At 45.8% G+C, this 19,203-nt stretch overlaps 1 protein-coding gene across 1 annotated transcript in view; it reads left to right on the top strand.

Moving 5' to 3' along the window:
- Positions 1–2,960: 2,960 nt before the first annotated feature.
- SLC22A3 (solute carrier family 22 member 3) overlaps positions 2,961–19,203 on the top strand; it is a 30,224-nt gene continuing 13,981 nt past the window's right edge. Inside the window, exons 1-5 of the mRNA XM_032185200.1 lie at positions 2,961–3,474; positions 12,627–12,730; positions 14,735–14,889; positions 17,230–17,395; positions 18,472–18,589. Coding sequence (XP_032041091.1) covers positions 3,061–3,474; positions 12,627–12,730; positions 14,735–14,889; positions 17,230–17,395; positions 18,472–18,589 — 957 coding nt within the window. The 5' untranslated portion in view covers positions 2,961–3,060. The remainder of the gene's footprint in view (positions 3,475–12,626; positions 12,731–14,734; positions 14,890–17,229; positions 17,396–18,471; positions 18,590–19,203) is intronic.

Raw genomic sequence — 19,203 nt, 5'->3', positions numbered from 1 at the left:
AATTTTATCAAGGAAATAATGCTATAATCTAGGGTGGTGTCTGCAAATTGATTGATGTCACTGCCTCACTGCTTATGTTGTCCAAAACAAGAACACTGAAGTTTTTAAGTGTTTCTCTGAAGTACTGGTAACAATTATACAGGGTGTTGCACTAAAACTGGAACTTTCCAGGGTTTGTTTGATTGGGGTAGCTCTCCAGGCTAGTATAAACAGTAGTCTAGTGCCATGAGTAGACGGGGAACGTATGTGTCTCCTCCTTTAGACTACACAGTTTTCATTCTGTTTTTGAAATAGTTGTGACATTTAGGGTTTTAAGACAGCTCTAAAGATGTTTATGTTTGTAATCTAGTTGTTCTTTTATATCTCTTTCTCCTCTGCTCCCCTTTCATGGCTCCTTCTGCCTCTACTCTTTCCCTGGCTTGCTGCCTTTCCACTCTTCCCCTTCCCTCTTTCTATTCACTTCTCTTCATCTATTTTTACTGCTTCTGTCTTCTTCACCAGTCAAGGTTTTCCTGAGCTATTTCTTCCCTTGCTTATCTCCCAGTATCAAAGAGAATATTTTTTAACTGTATGCGTAGGATAAAATGCTTAGAATTATGGTTTGACCTCAAGATCCATCCTCAAAAACATTTTTTTCAAGAGGCTACAGTTGCAGGCTTTGTATACAAACCATCATCTTTCCATTCTCAGACGTGTTCATCTCTCGCAGCATGCAAAGTTCAAGTTCCAGGAAAGCCTCAGCAAAAATGGGAATTGCTTGCTGCAGAGTAACCGTAATACATAATCTCATGCACCTCTCACTGGGATATTTAAATTTCTTTCACAAACCAGAGTCTTGCAGCACATTGATATGGTGGCAAATACTGATAAGCTGTTTTTGGAGCAAGAAATGAAAACACTAGTGAACACTACAAACTTAAGGTCACTTTGAAACTGTGTATACCAGACAGTTGAACTGACTTTGCTGAATGAACCTTCACATCTACCAGGAGAAATTACAGTGGGGAATGTTATGAACATTCCCAGATTTCCACTGCTGTGACATTAGTGCTGATTTCTCTCAGCTGCTAGGTTTTCTGGCAGGCTGTGGTGCACATGCTATGCATAACTGGAGCATAATGGGTGAGATCCATGAAATTTCGAGATCCAGCTACTAGACCGTATGTACTTTGGGGAAATAAAGAAGCTCCAGAAGCAATGTTTAAATGTTGGACCAAATTCTCCCTCGACTGTCTCTGGTCTAGCTCCACTGGTTAACTGGAAACTGATGGTTTCTTAAATAGGTAAAAAGCTGAGTGTGGCTGTGCTGTTACATGGCTGACAGGGGACCAGCCCTTGTGGTTCAGAGCTGAGCCCATACCTGAGAGGGTTAAAAGCCACATTTTTTGTTGGGGAAGGCTTGAGGAGCCATGGATGTTAGATACACCCTCAAGCGGAGCTGTGAGGGTAGTGCACAGGCTGAGCTGATGCCTGCATCAGGCTCTGTCCCCATTTGTTTGTCTTTGTGGAGGTCCCTGAAGAGACAACCTTCTTGGCCACTGCGAGCTGTCAGGATAAGCCACCTCACCTTTGACATCCCAGCATGATCAGCCCTCAGTTAGCCCAGCTGGGATAAAATAGCTCCTCCTTTTCAAAACCAGCCATCAGACTGTGCCCCTTTTGGTTAGACACAGACCTGGACCCAAAGGTGACGTGTTCATCACCCCTAAGTTCAATTACTGCAAAACAGCATAACCAGGAGCCAAAAGAAATTCCCTTGAAAGCATTTTCTGATGCAAGCACAGCAGCTTGTCTCCCTGCAACACACATCTTTGCAGGCTCACACCACAGCACTGGTCTTCATGGCAGTTACAAAATCCATGTCAGATAGTCTGTACAGTGATCAGAGCCTTCCTTAGACAGGATCTGGCTGTTCTGGAAATTTGAGTTCTACCCAAAGCCATAGACATCCATGGTCAAAGCTACAGGGAACAGGAGACAAGGGTTTTCTGGAGACATTCTTCATCAGTGCTGGCCCTGTGTTTCTTCCTGCAAGGGAAGAGAAGGGCTGTGGACCTTAAAATCCTGAGCAAAGTGCAAAATACCTGCTGTTGCCACTGATCTCACTCAGGGCAACAAGACATGCCCATGAGCACACAGAATGAACCCCAGCCTTGGCTTTCCCTTCCCTTCTCCCCTCACTCAAAAAGAACAGCAGAACAGAAAAGCACAAGATTAGTTTTCCATTCATTCTGAAGGACAGAAGGAGAAACTCATAACTGATCTTTTAAATATTTGGGAGACTTTGTGAAAATAAAATGAACAAGGTCATATAGAAGCCCTTTATTAATAGGTAGAGCCAAATTAAAAAAAAAAAAAAAAGCCACCAAAAAACTGTATTTTGGACAGAATAGTTTGTGAGCCTCACTTTAATTCCACTGTACAAAGGAAAGACTTGCGAATTAAATCTGTGCAGGAGGTGAGGGGTGAAGTAGAGCTCTGGAAAAGTAAATAAACATCGCCGCAGTACTCACTTCTCCTTGCCGAAGGGAAGGCTTTATGGCTCACGTTGAGATAACTTTCCTTCTGCCCCTGCTGCCCCGCAGAGAAGCTGCATCCCTCACTGCTGCTTTCAGCAGCAGCCCCTGGCCTCCTTCCCACTCAGCTCTCTGCTTTGCCCTCATGCCCGTGTACTTACCACAGCTGGGGTGGCAGCAGGCATTAGTGCCTCACCCACCCCTAAGGAGTTAACAGGTTTTATTACACGATCCGTTTAACATTCTGGATAAAAAGGAAACGCACGCCCCTCCTCTCCTTCAATATGCTCGTGCACTTTAAATCGCGCTGCTCGCGGGCTGCCTGTGAGCTCCACGCCGTGAGTGGCCGGCTGGGCGTGCTCGGGGACGTGGGCGCACCCGTGGGTGCTGCCTCGCCCCGCCACGGCCCCGCTTGTGGTGCTGGGGCTGTGCACATGAGTGCCGAGGACACGCACACGGCCGTGGGGAGCCAGCGCCGGCAGCCACCGTCAGGCGTGGGAGAGAGCCCTGCCACCCCTCCGGGCACGTCGGGCCACCTCGCACCATGCCCTCGTTCGATGAAGTGTTGAAGGAAGCCGGGGAATTCGGCCGGTTTCAGAAAAGGGTCTTTTTCCTCCTTTGCCAGACCGGCGTCACTTTTTCCTTCCTGTTTGCCAGCGTGGTTTTCCTGGGGAAGGCGCCAGGCAGCTACTGGTGCAGAATCCCCGGGGCAGACGAATTAAGCGAAAGATGCAACTGGTCGCTCCAAGAGGAGCAGAACTTCACCCTGCTGCCCCTGCGCCTGGTGAACGGCTCAGCCAGCGGGCACTGTGAGCGGCTGGACATCTCCTGGGATGCCTCCACCAGCTGTGCCAGCCCCCTCGCCCACCATCCCAATGTCAGCGTGGGCAGCCCGCGGCTCACAGCCTGCCAGGGCAGCTGGGTGTACCACCAGCCCCACTCGTCCATCGTCAGCGAGGTAAGGAGAAGCCCTGTCCTCCTGTCAGTGCCTCCGTCCCGGGGCAGGATAGAGGCAGGGGAGCGGGGCTGCTGCTGCAGGGTGTGGGGAAGGGTCGCTGCTTCGGGTGCTGCTGCTTTTTCTTAGCGGGTGTGCTCTGGTCCAAGCCGCAGACAGACGGGGAGAATGAGTAAGATCAAGTGTCAGTGTCAGGCTTCTAGGGAAAGGTGAGCTGAGCCGCATGGTGCCTCTCTCAGTGGCTCTGCCAGCCAAACGCCCCACGCAGAGATCGCCCTGTCACTGGGGGGACGTCAGGTTAAAACAGAGAGTGATGCCCTTGCAGCTGAGGCTAATAATGAAAACTGGTGGCTGGCTGCCCTTCTGAGGTTTGACAGGAACCAGTGGAGATGGGTGTGCTTTATGAAGAAGAAAAGCACACACTTGTGCCCCAAGCCATTGCTCTGCTTATCCTGAAATGTCTCACCCGGAGTACTGCAGGCTGCCTGTTACCACTGGTGGTAGGCGCTGGCAGAAGTGGTTGCTTTTTATAAGGCACAGAAAGGCCACTAAGATGCTGACCTAAGAGGTAACCAGTGCAGGCTGTAATCAGGCGGTGGCTGTGCTGTGGTGTGGCTCCAGAGCATGGTCTGCTCGCCAGCAGCGTGTGCTTTAAGGTCATCCTGACAGTAACTGTGTCACCGGTGTGGTGCTGAAAAACCAGAAGTGTGTTTCGAAGGGCTGGGTCGGGAACAATCCAGGTGCTCTGCAAAATGTGTCAGCACAGCCATGGGCTCTGGCTCCTGCCTGTCTCACGAGCCTTCCACATTAGCTTTTAACTCAGTGCTTGCACCAGAGCCATGCCCTCCACAACACACAGCCGGGCACAGCAGATGAAGCCCTGAGCAAACACAAGCCGAAAGCAGTGCCTGTCCCCAGGACATCCAGCCAGGACAGCCCTGCTGGCATCTTGCAGGGTCTTCAGAGCAGGAACTCCGTGCCCTAAGCACTGCACCTGATCTGGGCAGCTTTCAGCAGACTTTGCATAAATAAGAGCAACTGGCTGGCCCTGGAGCAAAGTGCTTGCACTAGTTTTTGTGTGCCACTGCCGAAATCTGGGCTGCAATGAGGGCTGTAAGAGACTCGTGGGGAGCCTGTGTCAAACTTTGGCACCTGGGAGGGCAAATGCTGGTGGGGACGTGGTGAGGAGGTTGTGCTGCTGCCTGCCAGAGACTCTGCTGGGGGACAGGAGAGTTTTAGGTCCTGGTGTCTTTTACCTGGGTGAGCTGCGCTAGACATTCCCGTCACAGCTTAAAAAACCAAAAAATAAGGAGATTACTTTTTTTTTTTTTTCCATTTTTTCTTTCATTTTTTTTCCCCTTTCAGCCTTGCTGAAAGCATGTAAGTTGCACCCAAAGGGTTGTGCTCACCATATTTATGGCAGCTGTTGGTGCATCTAGTAGTCGCTGTAATTTCCCAGCAGCACTGAGCCTCTGGGTACGGCTTAAAGAAAATGAAACCACTGCTTGTGTTGCTGTAGTGAATGGGAGTGAAAGCTGAGTGTTCACTGGCTTTTGTCCAGCTGCACCTCCCTCTCCTTGTCCCAGGAGACGCTCCAGGGCCATGTGGAGGGGAGGAGAGATGTGGGGATGCTCAGGGAAGTGCTCCCCACCTCTGCTCCCAAAGGGACATGTTGGCAAAGCCAGAAAGGACTGGACTGTGAGGTTGGGACTGCCTGTCCCCTGCACCAGGGCAGCAGGTCCCCCATCAGTGTCACCGCTGCTCCTGGAGGGGCTCTGGCTGACAGGGGTGGCAGGGACATCTCATCCTGTGGCACTTGGGTTCATTTACAGTTGTGCAACATTTGCCAGATAAATTCCATTCCATGAGGCTCTGTTCTTTTATGTAAAAAGGAAACTTGTGGCATGCACATCCCAGTTCAGTTGCTTTGAAATCAGTTATTAAAAGGAACTGGATATCTAATAATGCGTTATTAATGCAGATCTGCGCTCTGCTTAATCAGATCACCAAACTTCTCTTTCCCTACGTGTCTGCTTGCAAGTGCATTACTTTGTCCATGTGTGTGCAGAAATGTTTCTGTTTCTTTCAACTATCTCAAGGTTTCTGGCACTTTGTGTCTGTCGAAATTAACAGTGCAAGTGACCAAGGAGAGAAAATTAGAGGAAAGGATGAGTTACATGAAGAGCACATGTTCAGGGAGAGAGGAAAAAAAAAAAAAAAAAGAAGAGGGGATACCAAAGGAGATCTTCCAGGCTTGTGGCCAGCACAGCTCTGGTGTGGATTTGCAGCATGGCAGGGGAGGCAGAGGGCAATTGCAGGCATGTGAAACCTTCACTGGAAAAAGATGTCACTTTTCACATGTCACAGCCAAAGCACAAGCTATTGCAGTCCTGAGCTCCCCAAAGAAGCTAGATCTTATGGCTGCAGGGACTGACTTATAAGGAGATGTGAAATGAATGATATTGCAGTACCTGATGTCACTGCTCTGATTTCTGTGTAACCAGAGGATGCTGCTCACTAGCAGCTATCTCATTTTAGATGGCTATCTGCTCAGCAGGTGCTTACAATACCGTCAGCAGAAGGAAGTAGAGGAAAAAGGGGGAACACAGGCTGATTAAAAAGCCCCTGCTGCTTTGTGAGCAGTACCTGAGACACCTGTGGCTGTGGGAGCCCCGAGTCCTAGTGCTGGGGTACAGTGGGGTGCTGGGAGCGTGCCAAGGTTTTCCATCTTCCTCATTTGAGAAGAGTAAAATCTATTAAGAAGTTATTATAAGATCAGTGCTTGGCAAAGCCAGTTAGCTAAGTCTAGTGACAGGAGAGAGAGTGATTCTAAGGTGTCCCTCTTAAAATCCTCTGATGTCATATGGAACCTGAGAGTAGGTCCTTCTGCACCCAGATCAGGGTGGGAGTCACCTGCTGGCACTGCAGTGCCTGAAGTAGAGTTGAGCAAACTGGAAATTGGATGGTTTAGCAGTTTTGAGGCATGAGCAAAGGCTACGCTATGTGTGAAACTTGGCAGAGATCCCTTCAGTATGGTGCTGTTGCTGATGGTGGGTCTGAGCAGAAGACTGAGCCTAGTCGGCCCTCTGCTCCCATTTAACTTGGTGGGGTCTGGTGCAGCTCCCCATGAAGATAGGAGATGTCACTGCATGTATCAGTGTCCTGGTTTTGGCTGGGATAGAGTTAATTTTCTTTGTAGAGGCTGGTATGATGCAACGTTTTGGGGTTTTGATGAAAATAGCGGTGATAACACCCTGACGTTTCAGTTGTTGCAGAGCCGTGCTCACACAGAGCCCAGGACTCTTCTGCTCCTGGCACTGCCCGGCCAGCGAGGAGGCTGGGGGTGCACCAGGGACTGGGGGGACACAGCCAGGACAGCCTGGGCTGGCCAGAGGGGTGTCCCATGTTATGAAGCACCGTGCTCAGCTGGGGCAAAGGAGGAGGAAGGGGGGACACTGGGACTATGGTGTTTGTCCCCCTGAAGGAGCCGCTCAGCATGCTGAGCCCTGCTGGCCTGGGAGCAGCCAAACCCCTGCCTGCTGATGGGAAGCAGCGAGGGGATCTCTTGCTTGGTTTGTTTGTGTTCCTGGCTATTGCTTCACCTGGTGAACTGCCCTCCTCTCAACCCATGAATTATTGCACGTTTACCTTTCCGATTCTCTCTGCCATCCCTGCTGGGGACAGTGAGCAAGCGGCCCAGCTCCTCCTCCCCCCAACCCTGTAACACCTGAAGGGTCCTTCCTGCCACCCCCGGCCAGGTGAGCCTTACGGAGGTTGATGAGGAGCATCCCTACTGCCTTTGAGGTCTACTACCTTTGTGGGCTGCCATACTGTTTGGCATTCAGTGCAGCTCATTTGACCAAAACCAGCCTGTCACTACAAGACTTGCAGTGAAAGGCCGCATGTACACAGGACACACAGAAGTCAATAAGCCTAATTCCCCCAGGAAACTGTGCTGAGTCATTGACCTTTAATACTGCTGGGCTTTGGCACTGTGCACCTTAGTCCTAGCAGGGAATATTGAGCACTCTATGAAAGGTAAGAGTCTGAAAAGTGGTAGGTATTTTACTCAGGCACTTTTTGGCGACGATGACTCCTGCAGGCATGTGCATGAATTACAGTCACACCTGCAGGCTGGATCCTCTGGCGGGGCGGGTGATAGATAGGATGAGGAAAGTCTATGTGCTCATCAGCAGCTCCAGCACAGCTGGCATAGTTGGGGCTTATTAGCAGCTCGGCTGGCAGAAGCTCAGCAGAAGGGACTGATTACAACGTGCCCTGTCTGCAGCAAGTCTCCACGCTGCAGATGATGTCATTTGGACACCTGGCAATGACTTATTGCTGAAGTGTGAGGTCTGAGGTGGGCAAATGATCATCCAAACATATCCTGTTGCACCTGCTGTGAATAAATCTTCTCACTTCTCTGCTTGCCAGCTGTCTCAGAAAATGATGGTCAGCCAACATTTGCAGAGGAACCTGCAAGCAGAGCAGTAATGATTGTCTCTGAGTTCTTGCAGTCCCTCAGAGCAGGGGATACTGTGGCAGTGCTGCTCAGGGTGGATAAAGCACAGCTGGTCCTTTTGCTCTCCTCCTCTGACACAATAAAGACCACAATTCACCCTCCACATGCTGATCTGGTATGATAATTGTCATTGGCAGAGCAGGACCCTGTCTTATTTCTACTGTCACGGAGGGATTACTATTAAGCAGTGAAGGGAAGGGGAAAAGGGCAGACAGATGAGCAGAGAGAGAAGGAATTGCTAAATTCCTTATGAAACTCTAAACTTCCCTGTATGAGAGGGGCTGGAGCAGTTCCCTGCACGGGCTACGTCATGGAGTCATGTTTCTGTCACTGCAGTTGAGCCATCTGAGGCTGCTTGAGGGTTTGAGCCTTGAGATTTCTCATTGCGTTTTGGAGAGCTGCTGTTTGTTTAGGAGATGATACATTTCTCCACCTCCACTTACTTTGGCCATGGGTAGAGAAAAGGGAACGACACAGAAGGCTTTATGTCCTAGGAGTCTCAATGATAACAAAAGATAACAATTTGACTGCCCAGAGGATGGAAGAGGTGGGAGAAAAGTTGCTCAGCAACAAATGAACTACTGCGTGCATCTCCCAAGTTTTCCTTTAACAATGAACATTGTCCTAAAATCTTTGTCACTGGGAGTGGGAAGATAAACTAGCCTCTGTTTGGCCACTTGTATGGATGCCACTCAACAGGTGTGGATTTTCCCCATGCTGTTGGAATTGGACTGATGGACCCCATAGATCTCTTTATTGAATAAAGAGTTTTACCCATCATTTTGCAATTTAATTGTGACAGACAATAAAAGCTCTTCCAAACTCCTACTCAAAGGTGCAATGTTTGAGGAGCTTTTAATAACGTGTTGTCATTTAAGGCAATGAATTTCTGCAGGCAGAGGTGTGTTGAAGTATTCTGGGAGTATCTCAGTGCATAAGTCCTCTCAAAGATAAGGAATTGCAAATCTGCTGTTAGTCTTTACGTCAAAGTGAAATGGAAAATGTTTGCTTCCTGCTAGAACTATGGGGAAATGAGAGGTTGCCACAGCTGCTATGTTTCCCGGTCATTAGTCATGTATGAGCGTTTCTTCTGTTTCATCCTAACCACTTCCCACTCCTTTTATAAATATTGCTCCACTAATGAAATAGAGAGGCCCAGTGCAAAACCTCTTCCTTCTCGCAGAGAGGTCTGGTTCAGGTGGCTTTCTGCTGCTTTGGAGATCAGCAAAGTGCACCAGCGTTACTCCTTCCAGTCACACTGCAGGGCAGTGTGCCCTGGGATTTCATGTTAATGCTCAGGCCTCCAGAGCACTGGATGCTGAGACAAGCTGTGGGCAGTGCTGAGCTGGGTGAGAGCACTTGTGCAGTGAGGCACCTAGCTGAGAGCAGGACAGTGCTGAAGAAGGAGACATGCCCTTTGCTGGGCTGGCCGGCTGAGCTAGCTCACCTCTTGACGATTGCCATGAGGAGATGGCAAGGCTTCTACAGGCTCTAGACATAACCAGTGCTGTACATGCCAACAAGTAGGCTTCAAAGCAGGGGAAAATAACCTAAAGCCTTTGCCTTTGCCTTTCCACTGCAGTAAATGTTTTTGCAATTAAATTTCAAGTCTACAGAGCTAAGGGGACTGAATGCAGTATATGGTGACATTCCCTTTCTGCTGCGTTGTCCTGAGTGAGCTTGAATAAGGTGGTACAGGTTAGTGTGTCATCACTAATCCCTTCAGAAAGATCAAATAGCTTCCTAGAAGTTTCCCGTATTTTCTTATTTCCCAGAATATTCAAAAAATTGACTATGTTGCTAGACAAGGGCTGGTTTCAGCTGTTGCCTAAGTCATCTGAGACTAATGTTGAGATGAAAGAGTGTTCTCCAGTAAGCACATTTTTCCCTGTATATTTCTGGCACGTGTTCTCCAACCCTCTTTCATGACTGCTTATTCACTGCCTGTTTATAGTGAAGAGGGATCAAATTATTTAAAGACTAAAAATATACCTTGAAAAAGGATCAAAAGTACATGCTTCCAACGCAGCTTTTACGTGTTAGAAGTTTTGGGCTTGAAATTAACAACAGACTTTAAGTGCTTCACAATGTTTTTATTTGTTGATTTTGATGTTCACGTAAACATCATCTCATTTTGACATAGCTTAAGTGGTTCTGTTATTACATAAGTTTTTAATTTTGTTCTCACACTCATTTGTGGGTGTTTCTGGCAAGGCAGTAATGCTCTTAATTGGTTCCCTGCTTTCTCTTTGACTGTTTTGATTTATGAGGGGGAATCTTCTCTCATGACCATCTTCTGTAGGAGCAATCAGAAGTGTCAGAGGACTTTTTGCTCTCTGATTCAGGCAAGTCTGTGAGGGTTCTAACACCTAGTCCTGTATGCAGCCCTCTTTGCTAATTTCCCAGCCTGATATTTCTCTCCAAGGTCTCAATCTGACAAGGAGCTGACAAGATCTTTGTGCGGTGCTGGAGTGATCTTAGCCTTCAGGAGAGGCTCCACAGGACGTGAGCTTGATCTCTGTTTTTCCCGAGGATTCTCAGGAGAGATGTGTGAGGACTCCTCTCTGCCTCTCTCAGGGAATGGCACGTCCAGGCTGACTCCACAGGTGTCTGCTGGAAGGAGAATAAAGGGGTGCGAAGTTTCATGTGAAATCATGTTCAGAGCTGGAACACAGGTGCAGACTGAAGTCCTGTGAGAGCAGTGGCTGCATTGTGCTGAAGCTCAGCTGAGCAGCAGCATTCAGCTGCCAGCTCAAACACATTGCTGTGCTTGAAATGCAGGCCTAGCTGGCCAGAGGAGCTGTGCCAACACACTGCTGATTTGGCAATATACACACATCTTCACATGTACAAGTCCAGCAGCTGTCCAGATGGTCCCTATGGTGTGTACATGGCAGTGCCAGCATGGGCCCTGGCTGGGGGTCCCACGCTGGGCACACATCCTGTGAGGTTTCTGGCTTGGTACAGCTAGGTTAGAGAGGTTTCCTAGAGTTCATCTGAAGCCACTCTTCCTGTTTGCCCTCTCTGCCTACTTCTTCATGTGGTCATTTCCTTCCCCGTTACACTTCAGCAGCACACTTTTGAAGCCAGCACTTTCTTGTTGCTAACTTTTAACCCTCTGGTAACCTTTGCAAGTGGCCTCAGATGCTCCTCTGAGAGTCCCAACATGTGCTGTCACAGTCAATTGCATTGCTGCTTTAATTTAGTGGTTATTCTTATCAACAAACTGCTTTCCAAAGCCACATCACTTAGTGTGATTTGCCACGACTGACATAGTTTCAAAAAAGCAAGAGGTTAAGCAGCGTTTGAAGTCTGAATGTGCTGCTCTATGTCTAGGCTATTTTAGGAAAGCACTGCAATAGGTCTTGAATACGATAACTGAGAAGAGGTTTCATTCCTTCCAGAGGAAGCTGAACTTTCTGCAGCCCCTGGTTGAGATTTACAGAAGTGGAAGCCAAATGCTAACTGCCTCACTTGCTGAGAGGCGGCTAGTCAGGCTCACCAGAGCACTGAGGCTGACATCAAAGCCATGACTTTGTGAACAGTAGGTGGGGCTGGGATATCCATCGGGCTAGGGACCTGTGGGTTCCCTTGGCCCAGGTTGCTGCCAGTTGTGAGAGCCAGCTGGAAGCTGCAGTTCTCAGTCACAAATTTCCCAGATCTGTGACTTCAAGAAAAGTAGAATCCCACAAGCAAACCCACGTCCTGGACTTCCAGTAAAATCATCATAACTAACAACAAAAATCTGTTATAGTTACTGTCAGTGACAGTGCAAACACTACATTTGGCACCACAACTAAGCCAGATTCAGGCTCAATGAAACCTAAATCTGAGTGCCTGATGTGTCCTGCTAATGAATTCTTCAAACACGCACCAATCTAATGTGGTGTTAAAAAGTAAGAAGTGTGTGAAGTTATGTCTACTGCAGTATAATGAATATAAAAGTCAGGCAAAGCTACACCAAAAAAAACCACATATTTAATATGTCCAAATTGCTTGAGATCTGCTTTCAGTTTTCTCAGTAGCCACATGTTTTTGCTTTTATCCAAGAGGCACTAAGAGAAATAATTAAACAATTTCATTAAGCTGCAGGTTTTGTTAGTTATAGCTGTGCACCCTTATTCTGCACTAAACAAAGTTGTGGCTTTGCCTTATTTTTTTCCCCTAATATTTTTTTCCCTATCTGGACAAATGATGTATGAAATACAGCATCCGTTTGGCGAAGAAGAGCTTTCCCTCAATCATAACAATGGCTTGAAGAGTGCTGAAGCTGCTCAGGCTGCTGCACTTCCCTGGTCCACCGGCACTTGTTGAACAAACACATTTGAAACAGCAGAGATGACCAGAAAGGGAGACAGGAGGGAGGTAACAGTTGGGAAGGAGAAACGTTTGTCAGATACCCTCAGCATCCTCTTCGGGGAGCTTAGACAACAACAAAAACCCTCCATTGCACCAAACCACCCAGTTCCTATATGCGAATCCACAGTGATCAAAACTCCAGTTCCAGTGAACCCCGTCCCCATCCTTCCATCCTTTCCCTTCCTGCTTGGCCCTATGCAGTTTCTATACACCTTGTTCTGGGGATGATGAATAAACCACCTGGAGTACTTACGCCTCTCCCTTGTTCCCACAGTATAACCTTGTGTGCGGCCACTCCTGGATGCTAGATCTCTCACAGGCTATCCTTAATCTGGGGTTTCTGGCTGGTGCATTCACCCTCGGCTATGCGGCAGACAGGTAAAGTAGAAGCACTGCTGTCCTTCAGTTTTTGGGAGATGAAGTCACTTGTAGCAACCTGCAGTAAGCATGTTTAACCATTTTGGAGATTTAGTTCACTTTGGGTGAATATCCCCATTCTGAGTTAACAAGACCCAGCCAGTAATCTTCACTTCCTTTTGGGCTGGAAACTTCACACAGTGGTGCTGCCTGATCATGCTTGGACTTTAAAATGTCCTGAAAAGAGCCTTTTTTTGTGGTTTCTAATGTGCTCTGTTCACATCTGGACCCGGGAAGGGCAGAAGGACACAGAAATGAAAAGGAGGCATTCAGAAGAGATTTCTGGACTGGTGTTTATGGGAGGACATTTAAAGGCACCACTGATGAAGAAAGCAGCTACCTGAGGAGAGGAAGAGTGAACTCAGTACAGTAACTCTCCTTTCCTATGATGGAATCATACAGTGACCATTGAATTCATGGCTCCATGCGGTCCTTAGCTGTGTCAGGGCTGGATGAGTGCTGAGGAAAATATATGGATGATGATCAGGCTTGGGCAGCAACCCACCCCAGAGCTGGGAGCCTTCATGCCTCCACTAGCCCTACCTTGTTCTTAAAGCGAAAGAAGGAGCCTGGCTTCTGCTTTGTGTTGGTCATTACTGACAGGCAAACGATGTGTTGGTTGAGAGCACCACTGATGATTTCACTGGCAGAGCATATTTCTTTGTAAAATACATTCCATCTGACTGTTCTATTTTTCCTTGGTACTTGTGGTAATGATAATACTAACTTAAAGTATGATTTCTTTGTAAGAAGGGATGCTTATAGGATTACCCAGAATGTCGTCTCAGATAACAAATTTTAAACTACCAAACAAAAATACTTTTAAGGAAAACTTGAGTTTTCCAAGGGATATAGGAATAAGTAATATGGGAAGGTGGAAGAGGTGCCATGGCACTGGCAAACTTTAGATAACGCTGCACAGTGTCTGGCTGTGCAGTTATATTACTGGTACCTTAAGACTGTGTAAATGGAGAGATATTATGGCTAATTATTAAAATAAGATATTATGTCTAGGAGTACCTGTGTATTAATGATAATGTAATTACAGTACAAATACGACCATTGTACCCTGATAGCAATCAGGGAATGTGCTGCAGCCAGACCATTAGACACTCCTTGACAGCACTCAACAAAATTGGCCTGATGGAAAATATCCTGATCTTTGTCCCATATCAATTCTTCTCATAAAACCTTTAGAACAAAACGAACAAACATATTCTTATTAACACTTTTTGATATGATAAACAGCTACACCAGTTTTCACAATTTTTCACAATTTCTTCTTAAAACGGCAACAATAACAATGGCAGAAGAGATCAAGATGGAAATTCTAGTTGTGTTCCAAGGACACAGTTGCTATACAATTGCAGGAAACAGGAAGTCTTTTTCTTTTTTTTTTTTTTTTTTTTTTTTTTTTTTCTTCTTCCCGGATTCTGGCTTACCTTCAGCTCACCTGCTTATGACACTGTTTGTTAGAAGATGAGATTCCTGAAAATGTTAGGCAGACGTGAAAAACAGGTGGTCTTAACCTGAAACAAAACACTGGAAAATCAGATAAAGTAACTAAAGAAAAAATGACTTGTTTTCACAGAGCTGGCTGTATTTAAGATTAGGAGACTAATTTATGAAAGTAGAAATCCCTGACAAATTTTTCCCTCATTTCAGTGGTATCAAAATTATGAACTAAAACGTATAGGCCAAAGTTTAGCTACAAAAATATAAACTGTTTTCTAAAATAAAAGGGGCATCATGAGTTTTAAAATCAGTGATGTCAAGACAGGGATAACTACCACAGTGAAAAGAGTTTCATATCCTGGGGCAAACAGTACAAAATTTCAGGCAGCCTCCATTTGGAACCAGGCAGGTCTCAAAAAGGCACCTTGGGATCTAACATTAAAATGAGATGACAAGAAAAAATCTCTACGTCTATCATGATTTTCACTTTCTTCTCATTTTCTTCAACAGATATGGCAGAATCCTCATCTACCTGCTCTCATGCCTTGGGGATGGGATATGTGGAATCATAGTAGCATTCTCGCCAAACTTCACTGTATTTCTGATCTTCCGTTTTCTCCAAGGCGTATTTGCCAAGGGAACCTGGATGACATGCTATGTGATTGGTGAGAGCTATTATCTTCATTTAATTTTTTTTTTTTTTTTTTTTTTTTTTTTTTCCCCTGGCTAGGAACAGCTGGGATGGAGGACAAAGAGTCAGTTATGTCTGCCCTTAATAATAATTTTTCCTTGGAAAAAGCATTGGCCCTGGGGGGAGCAGATGATGAATAACTCATGTCCGTTCTTCTAATGCACTATCCTGCAAGACAAGGTGTGACTGTATACAAAATGTAACTTGGCATGATCCTTGGTCTGGGCTCAAGCCAGAACTCAATATTTGGGGAAACAGCCACTGGCCTGAGTCCAAACCATGCCAGGGACCCCTCTAGCAGCTAACAAGGTAGTTTTCTTGCCTGGCAATGTCTTCTCATTTACTAATACAGAAGTGCCCTCTGGGAATGACTGCAACTCTTTTCAGTGCTGAGTACAGATATGAGATAGATATGAGCAGCAATGTACTTGCCTGCCTGATCTCATGAATTCCAATGGGGAAGAGTGAGGAAGAAGTAATGCACAAGGGCAGCCCAGCAGGAGTGCCACGTCCTTCAGATCTGTCTTGGTTCTGCTCTCCTGAATATGGCTGTGTGCAGCTGGTAGTAGGCAATTCAGCAGCCATACAATGCTTCTGTTGACGTTATCTGAGAGATTTTATGGCTATCTAATCTATGGACAGTGGGGAGGGGTAGAGTATTAACAAACAATTAAGAGGTGGAGGAGTGGAATGTGTGTATATAAAGTTTATTATTATTATTAATAATTACATAGAAGATCACCGAGATGATCAAAATACATGAAGTAAGCCCAGATTCAAACAGGATGTGCAAATACAGACACGGTTAACTTTGTCAGAGTCTGGGCATCTTCCACAGATGCTCAGAGGAGTTAACTGTTCTTCCACGCTTGGAGGGCAGACACTTTGTCAGAGTCTGGGCATCTTCCACAGATGCTCAGAGGAGTTAACTGTTCTTCCACGCTTGGAGGGCAGACACTTAGGTGGCTGTTCATCATCCTTTAGCTGGGAAGCTTTGCTCAGTGCCAGGCTGGACATACTGTCTACCAGGGTACACATTAAAATTATTACCTCCTGAAAAGGGAGAAGGAAGGGGAGCTTTTTTATAAATAGCATCAAAACAGCAGGGATCCAGACTGTTTAGTAGGTTATAGTCATGGCTTAGCAATGAAGCTCCTTCATAACAAGCTTACTGTTCATGAGAAAAGGGTATTTTTATGGCATTTTGATTGACTGCCAGGTTCAAAAAGGGAGACTTTCCAGCTCCTTTGCAGAACATGAAATAAGATGGCACCAAGGAAAGTATCCTACTTGAGATGATGCATCAGATTTACTTAAAAGGAAGATCAGCCCTTCAATAATCTGCTGTGATATTCCAAAACACAGTGGAAGCATCATCATATAGCACAAAAATGTGTACCATCACTGTACTCTGTGAGGCCTGGGATAGTATTTTAACATGTCTGTATGTAGTCAGTGAGCAAGAGCAGAATTGCAACCAGACATAAAGGGTTACAGTGAGACCTGGGGACATCATGGGGACATGGGTACAAACATGCTTCCACCAAGCCCCTGACAGAAACACCTAAGTTTTCTGGCCAAAGTTTCACTGCTGAGCAGCTCAGGTCCAAAGTCTGGTGAAAGGGCCAGAATTTGCTTTCCCCTTCATTTTCAAGAACATTGTCTAATTTTAAAGTGAGATCCTATCCTACAATGTTATTAAGAGCTCTAACCAGCAAAATGTTTCATGACATTGACTTCCTGGACAGGGTCAAGTTTTACAAGAAAGGAACATTTCTTTCTTCATTTTGCAGTACTCAGATTAGACCATCAGACTTTAGGGAAAGTTTCAGCCATAAATAAAACAAGCCTTTGGGCTGGTACCTCAGCCCTCAGAGCAAATAAGCATGGTAGGGCTAAACTTTTTTCTGACAGAAGTCTTGCCCGTATTAACTGTTGGGTGCAGCCCCTGCCACAGGATCCTCTTCTCTGGGGCATGGGCCAAAATAGTGCCAGGGAGAGTGCTAAGAATTTGCCACTGAGCATGATCGTGATGCAGTCTCAAGCCCTGTCCTGGCCCTTTTTAATTAATTAGTTAACATGCAGTCAGAGACTTCTGTGTCTGAAGACCTGTGAGTGAGTTGATGGAGAAGTATCACCCATGCTTGCCCTAGACAACTTCAGTGACACACTTAAACAACTGAATGTAAGATGCTAGGCTAGACAGATTTGTGAGTTGATACAGTATTATCTTTTCTTATGTTCCACCACTAATATTCTTCTTCTGAGTTAGGTTTGTTTCTGTGTTGTTTATTTTGGCTTTCTATCTCCTCAGTGACAGAGATCGTTGGTTCTTCCCAGCGGATCATTGGGATCGTCATACAAATATTTTTCACCCTGGGAATTATGATTCTCCCTGGCATTGCCTACTTGCTTCCCACTTGGCAGGGGATCCAGCTGGCCATTTCACTGCCCAACTTCCTTTTCCTGGTCTACTACTGGTAACATTACAGTCATTGCTCTTGTTGCTATTACTATTGCTACCTGAGCACCTTGAGACCCCCACAGTGGTCCAAAGTCTCTAGTGTGCAAGATGGTGTAAATTAGGAAGAAGACACCTGTTGATTCTGTCTTTCTAAACGTTTTTTTAGTGAATCACAGACACACACTTTTCTTTTTCTGCTCAGGGTCTGTCTCTGCCATCAGCCACAGCCAGTCCTTCCCAGAACCCTGCTCTGCTGCTTCTTAGCCCAGGACTGGCTGTTTCTGTTAACTTGCCCAGATCAGTTTAACTTGTCTGCTTTCCCTTCAGACATTATTTCCACCTTAACTTCTAATTATGTACTCAGTCCAAACTTGCCCTGTAGGTCCCATAATTTGGGCAGTAGGGGTAATAGAAAGCAGAGCACTATGCCCAGGTGACCACCCATCCCAGGGGACTGCAGCAATCCTGTGGGCTGAATGCAAAGAAACTAAGCCCCATATTCTCTTCTTGTACGTTGTACTGCTTCTTCAAACATTGTCTGTCATTGCTGTGGCACTTTTAAACTGTGCGCCATCTTAACAGTGGGCTAGCACAGACTGAAACACTGATCTGTAGTCTTGCTTTGGGTTCAGTTTATATATACATGTATGTATATATTTGAGCACATGTGCATTTATCTTATAGTGATACAGCTAGAAGCTTCCTGGTCTGCTTGTTCTTGTTACTACATGTAGGTGATGTTGACTTCCACTAGTTCCTTGCCATTCTACAGACAGCCTGTCATTTTCTTGGTTATCTTTTGGTGTACTTTTGATGTACACTGTGGAAATTGAGATGGGGTTAAATGCCTGATCCACTGGCCATGTGTATCTAAATAAAGAACACAGCAAGGGATGGAAGTCTTTTACACCTGAGAAGTTTTCTCCCTTTTCCAACTTTGCAGAGCACTGATACATTCTATTTTCTCCTTTCTTACCCACAAGACTGAAAAATCAGTGTGTTGGGTATAAAGGTGGGAAAAAGGCAAAGGATATTCTTTACTTAAGGTAGTAATGGATGAAATCCCTGTTAATAGCTTCTGTGTTCCTACAGGTTTGTTCCTGAATCTCCACGTTGGCTCCTGACACGCAAAAAGGGAGAGAAGGCATTAAAAATCATGCATGACATTGCAAAACACAATGGGAAATATCTCTCACCACATTACTCAGAGGTACTGTCATCTGTCTGAGCTAGTGTTTTCTCTAAGCTTTCCTAATCTTTTGAAGGTTCAGTTTGATTTGTGTGGTGGGCAAAACTCTTGTAGTGTCATACCAGAACAAGATTTTCAGTCCCATACCTACATTGTTATGTACAAGAGGGTTAAAAGAAAATTGGGTGGAAAGATACAGGCTAAAAAAGGGAGTTTGCAAAACAGTTAGTTGAGTCTTTCATTTGCAACACTCCTAATTTTAAAAACCTGTGGGAAATATGTGAAACTAGCAGCTACAGTTTAAACTGACAGAGTGAGTGGAGATGGAAGGATCCACTTCCCTGGCTCCTTTGCTAGACCTTTCTTCTACAACCCAAACAGAAGATCATGTAGAAAACACGACTCTAAATATCAATTTGCTTCCATCCCTATTAGGGAAAACATGCAGAAAATTTCAAAATATGGGAAGCACTGTCACTGTTTAAAAATAGGAAATTATATGTTAGAATTAGAGTCCTTTGAAAAGTGGTCTTGACAAAGCTGAAAGGACTGATGCATTTCACATAACACTTTTATGCATTATAACATTTGCCTCGCTTTGTTGGGTAGCATAGCCTGGCTCTTAGAACATATTT

Source organism: Aythya fuligula, chromosome 3, assembly GCF_009819795.1.
Source record: "Aythya fuligula isolate bAytFul2 chromosome 3, bAytFul2.pri, whole genome shotgun sequence".
Taxonomy (NCBI): domain Eukaryota; kingdom Metazoa; phylum Chordata; class Aves; order Anseriformes; family Anatidae; genus Aythya; species Aythya fuligula.
Note: the sequence above shows the minus strand (reverse complement) of the source record. Positions and strands in the feature narration are given on the sequence as shown.